This window comes from Temnothorax curvispinosus, unplaced genomic scaffold (assembly GCF_003070985.1).
Source record: "Temnothorax curvispinosus isolate PA1 unplaced genomic scaffold, ASM307098v1 QBEX01007201.1, whole genome shotgun sequence".
Taxonomy (NCBI): Eukaryota; Metazoa; Arthropoda; class Insecta; order Hymenoptera; family Formicidae; genus Temnothorax; species Temnothorax curvispinosus.
The window spans coordinates 1-6254 of record NW_020216981.1 but is presented as its reverse complement, the minus strand read 5'-3'; the positions used below and the strand labels follow the sequence as shown (position 1 = coordinate 6254).

Here is a 6254-nt window from a genome sequence, read left to right as displayed (position 1 = left end):
GTGTGTGTGTGTGTGTGTGTGTGTGTGTGTGTGTGTGTGTGTGTGTGTGTGTTCTCTGTGTGTAGGAAATATTCAATGAATATACATTACTTCGTAACATATATTTACAAACACATAGTTATTTATTTTAGAAATGTACGCGAGGGAAAACTTACTTTTAATATTTGTAAAATACCGCTCCTACCGCCTTCCGGCCTGAGATTTGGCGAGCCTCGTGAAAACGGGCGCTCGAAGGAGAGAACGGAAACACTCCTAATTAACATGCTCTCGATATCTTTGCTTCAACAATCCTTATAGATTATATATACACACATACATACTTTCTCTCTCTCTTTCTCTTGCTCTCTAAAAAACACTTGTTAGCCGACGGAGATGCTTATAAATCCTCATTCTCCAGGATTCTCGTCGTCACAAACGAAAAATGCTTTACAAGTTGAAAATCATTACAACAGTCAACAGTTAAATCTAGTTTCCGATCTGCCGCGGCTAACAAATATCTTTCTTTTTTTGGTTTTCCTGTAATTTGTCTTGTAAATATCTCGAAGGTATATATCCGTTAATTAATTAACCGCGTTAACTAGAACTAGTTCAATATATGTTTCAAAGTCGCGTCACAAAAATATTCTTCGGTCGCACTAGGAAATATTTAAACAATATTTGTTCGCTGCTAGGGTCTACCCCCCACCCTCTTTTCCCTCTCCCCCCGAAAGCGATACGCTATATCGATTGCATAGACGACCTCCGTCCCTCCCTTCCTCTCTGACATCATCCTCTCGAAAGTGCGTGTGCTGTATCATGGATAGGTACGAAGTTTTTCCCTCGTTTGCTTCACCGTAATGTTTGTTATATGTCACGTAACATGCTGCGTCACTAATGAGATACAGGATCTATTGACTGACGTTCAAGTAACTAAGTGTGCTCGATAATATCGCGCGCAAATCCGTACATTTACTCCATTTACGTCTAGAACCGAATAACGACGATGAGACGAGCAGATATTGAGATCTCGGTGGCTTTTTGAGTCTTCGAGCTCGCGATAGACTTCGTTAAACTCCGAATTTGCTTTCTCTGTTTTTTTTTTTTTTTAAATATTTTTTTCTCTTTATTTTCTCCCTCGTTTCGCCTTCTACGTTCCTACGCTTAAATATAATCGTCGTCTTTAGAAAATATCTCTCGTGTGTTAATAGAAAAAGTCTTACCTTTATTCGTCGACCGTTGTCTTTCTCTCGTATCTCGATAAGAGAGTTATACGATTCGAGCATCATTATTACTAGAGCGTTATGTTACCCTTCTTTTTTTGTCCTCGTCCGCGCTTTACCGTGATATATCGAGTGCTGTAGAGCGAGGACGCGAGAGACGGAACGAATAATTAATTAACGCGGCGCGGTAGCGGTATTTCAAGTCCTTCATCATTCTTATAAATAAATCAACGGAGTGGTAAAAACCGTCTGAAATACGTTCGATTTAACGATGCCGTTATCGCGAATAACGTCGCCGGCCGCTCGCTCGCTCGGGGCGCAACAATCTAAAAGACGCTCGCAAACGCGAGATTAACTAATTAACTTAGATAACCGATCTAGCACGCCCTGTGGGGTGAGTCCGTGACGAGAAACGTGATTTCGCGTGTGCGCGTGCCGGCGCGGTGAGGAGAAAGCGTCAGGTCGCCGCCGGCTTGGCCGTTAGAGGTACTCGACGATGTCGCACTTGATGGATATATTCGGGCAACTAGCTATATTCGAGCGATAGCCCCGCCTGGCAGTGCTCTTGTGCCGCTCGGTGAGGAGCTTCTGAAAGATTGGCAGAATCGTCAGATCCAGCAGTTCACCGTCCGATACGGCGCTGTACATCTTCGACACGTTCACCGAGGAACCACCTGCAAGCGAGGACACCAAGGTCGGGGACTGTCTCAACAACGACATTTGTGGCTCTATACGTACTGTCTACTACGTTGCATCCGCGCCAAAATCTAGCACGCTTGACGTTACATCCTTCACTCTCGAAGGCAAACGTTTGAAACACATTTAAACACAATGTCCGAATAGACCTCACGTATACGTAGCTTCGCGTGTATCGCGGCGTTGTTCCCTTGACGTACTCGAATAATGAAGATATGAATATTTCCCGAGACTCGGGTAGGCAATTATCCGATGCATTCAATTAGGCGGAGATATCAATAACTTCGCTGCGTAATTATACTGCTATTCGGACATTTTATATACCTTGTTAATTTGTTGCAATGGCTGACGTCGACTTCGTTATTAAACGTTTGTTACTACTTCAACATAAGTAAATACAATTTACCTCACGAGATACGATAGCTGCTGAGTATGATATATTGATATATGGATTCGAACGCTTAACAGTTAAATTTAGTGTTTAATCACGAAATCAATATATCAAACAAGGTAATAAGGTGATGTAATGTGTATCCAAGCATAATTGCTCTCTCTCTCTCTCTCTGGCTTTCTTATTTTCCATTACTGATTTGAAGTCTTAAAGATTTTTCCCGTCATCTTAATCGTAGGAAAATCTATCAATTTTTTGTATTTCTTAGTTTTGGCGTAAATGCAACACTATTTATGCATAGTAAGAAATCTGCGGTATCTCATTAAGATATCGATAATTTTATGCAATCTCGAGACTTAATTATTATGAAAAACGGACCGTCCGTACGGCTACAGATTTGCTAAATCATTAGGGTTTCTAATTGTTAACAAATATACTCTTCTTTCCGTCTCGGGACGCGTTTCGTTCTCCGCGGCCGTTTAGTATTCCGCAAATTTCCGTTGCTGTACGGACGCGTAATCAAGAGAACCGAGAGACGGGTACCGTTCACGTCGCCGCTTCCATCGCGTGCGTTCGCCGCGACGTGCTTGCCGTTGTGCATCGTCGCCACATTCGGGGTGCTCTGCACGTACTCCAACCGTGCCTGATGGCGCAGCTTCGAGCCCGCGTGACGGCACATGCGGCGCGCGACGCGGTGCGAGCACTCGACTATGGGGTGGCCGCCACCGATGTGCAGCCGCAGGCACTTCTCCCGCGTGCGTTCCGACATGGAACGCTGGATTATCGTCGACATCGACTCGTCGTACTTCCCTGTCAACAAAACACCTGACGTATCGTCTCGCGTCCGCGCATAATGTCTAAAGATACCTAAGAAATCTAGGCAAACAAGTCAAATCTCGGATGCTAATGCCGACTGACTTCGCGCTGTTTCATGTAACAATAGTTAGCCCGGCATACAGGACTTGTAGAATAAATAGTACTCAATAAATAAGAAGGCTCAATGAACGTAAATTGAAACACTTAAAATAATTCTTTCTTTTTTTACATCACATAAATGAAAGTAAGCAACATCACTTGCTTTATATTATCAAAACCGAAAATTACTTGTAACTTCGGTGAGTATTTTTCAACTGATATTTACCAAACATTTTTTTAACTTGATTTTATGAATACCATCTACTCTATAAAGCCTGATGCTTTTTAACACTTGCACATGTATTTTTACAGAGTTTAAAAATTGATATTTTTTGAAAGGCGGTTCACAACATGCGTGGCAACGACTAAACGTACATATATAAAAATCATTTTCTGTAACACGAATTTCACTTATACGTGTGTCATACTAATTGTCAACCGCGAAAAAGAACTCGGAAGTGCCGATTCTTACCGGCGTGTCGATGATTCGGCACGTATTGCAATGAAAACGGCATCACGTGCTCGATGTAGCTCTGCTCGTGGAGCTCGCCGAAGGAGACGTTCTTGGTCGGCGGCGGCGTCGACAGCTTCGCTCTGCGCTCGTCCTTGCTCCTTCTCCTCACGCGGCACACGTGTCTCGCGATCTCGGTCTCCTCCAAGATCACGGAGTCGCTTTCCTCAACGACCGGCGGCACGAAACCGTAGCGCGTGGTCATGGCTTCGTTTGGCAGCGGCTCCGGGCTCCTGTGACGCTTCAGCAACGGCTCGCCGTCCTTGACCGCCTCGTCGGGGACGCTCTTGCGCCGCAACGCGTCCGCGCCGCACGTATGCCTCATATGCGTCATCGTCGTTGTCGTTATCGCCGTTGTCGTCGTTGTCGTTATTAACGACGGCGGCATTGCGTCCAACGCCGCCACAGCGCCCGGAGAGGAACTCTCCTCGATCGCCTGGCTCGTTACAGCCACTCTTTCGTTGTCGATGATGATTGACGTGGCCTTCGAAAGGGATGCCCTTTTCCTAGAACAAGCACCACGCGACTATCCTGAGAATGGACGGCGAATCGGGTGCGCCGGAGACTTTTGGGTCGTGGTCAGTAGGGTAGACGGATTACCGAAATATTTAAAATAATCGTTTAAATCTTTTCCCCTAACTTTTGGAAAGAAATTAAAAAAAGATGGATAAATTACAAGTAATTTTAACGGCCTAAAATTGTTTGAAAAATACGTTCCTGAACACTTTTCTGAATTTTGTCAAGTTTCTATTTTATATATCGTTTTATGGAATTACCATTGAATTGTCAATCGTCAAACAAATCGATTAATTACTTTTGTCAAATAATTCATCTATACACAATTCATCTATACACAATGGTCAATTTAACTATGTTCCGTTAAAGGGTTTAGATCTGAAGGTGGAGTTTAATATCAAACGTGATTACGTACTTTGCTACTTGATCCACGTTGACGTAATCACCCTCCGGCTGCGAAACGGTTGACGAGTTCAAGCTGCACATGGACATTGAAACATCGGTCGTCTCTGTGGTTATCGATGGTCCTGTCAAATAAATAAATCAAAATTATTAATACGGTGATTTAATGTTATCCATCGTTCTGCATAGATTGCAACTTGGCGCAGAGTTTGTAATTTATCCATCACTCTCGTTTTATATAAAATTTGTAGACCGGAATATTAAAAAAAAAAAGAAGTTTTTGAAGAGTTGTCTTCCGCGTGAGGAAAATGTAGTAAAGTTAATATACATTCTAATTAATATAAAATATAATGACACTACTTTAAAACTATTTTTAATTTTATTCGACAAATATCAAAATTTCTTTTAAAAGACATTAAATGGAATATTTACCTTCCCTTTTAACGGCCTCTTCTGGCTTTGGGACCGGCAACGTGTCGACCGTCTCTTGCATTTCGCTCTCAACCTCCTCACCCATTCTCCTTAAAAACCCCTGAAGTAATATGCAAGATAATGAAATAACTTCCTCTAGCCGCCACGCACGAGCACGATGTGAATGCAACATTTCTAGATTAAGTACAATATTACTTAAACGTGCGAGTGTACTGGAAACCCGTCGGAATAATTTTAAATTGTTATTCTCGGAGGGCGAACTGCACGAAGCAATGACGTCGTGATTATTTATATATAACCGAATTAAGGATGGATGGTGCGTCGTTCGCTTTTCCGTTAATCGAAGACCGCTATCAACCTCCCTTAAATTAATTCAGTGCACGGATGAGTGTTTTATTAAACAGCATATATTTCGTCAAGAAAAACGTTTTAGCGAAATTAGTTGTTAGACAGAAATAAACATAAAATAACGTAAATAATTATATAAAATATATTATATAATTTTCTATTTTTTTTTAATTCTTATCTAAGATTTAGTTTCCTCAATAAAGCTTAATTTTACTGCTGAACGTTAAAAACCAATTCCAGATTTGTCGCAGAACCTGAGAAAATAAAGGTAGGTTCTGCGACGTAGGACACTGCGTAACGTAGCAAGTTTGTAACACCGGCGAAGTAATTCTTCCTATAATGCCGTTTAGAAGTTTGATGAAACGGAAAAACTTACCTGAAGCTCGGAATCTTTTTGCAACAATTGCTTCCGGAATTTTTTATTCGTCAGCTTCGCCTCTTTCAAGCGTTCGTCGAGCTCGCTGACTGTCGAGTCCCTTCGTATTTTCAACATCGGCCTCAGAGTCGCCCTGGTCCGCTTATTTATCGCCCCTTGTGGATTTCTGCGTAACTCTATTACCTGAAAATCCCAAGAGACTTACTTGACTCTGCCAGTCTCTCATCCCGAGAATAGAATGGACGTTTATTATTGTTCTAGGGCAGTCCTTTAAAAATATACACGTAAAGAAAACATGAAATGTGTTTGAAACGTTAACTGAAACAATATTGTATTGTTAACATAAGTAAAATTAACATAAAATTATAACAGAAAAAATGATATAAGTATAAAAGACTATGAAATGTGGACAGCGAATATATTTTAATAAATATTTTTTTCTCTAATAATATAAATTCCAAAAAAAAA

General features: G+C 41.5%; 1 protein-coding gene across 1 annotated transcript; it reads right to left on the bottom strand.

Moving 5' to 3' along the window:
* Window positions 1-686: 686 nt before the first annotated feature.
* LOC112456802 lies at window positions 687-5986 on the bottom strand (the record flags this gene model as incomplete). The annotated part of the gene is made up of 6 exons (XM_025019556.1): window positions 687-1873; window positions 2830-3096; window positions 3674-4218; window positions 4644-4755; window positions 5063-5162; window positions 5787-5986. Coding segments are annotated over 6 exons (1418 nt in total), but the record flags the coding sequence as incomplete, so codon positions are not given.
* Window positions 5987-6254: the final 268 nt, after the last annotated feature.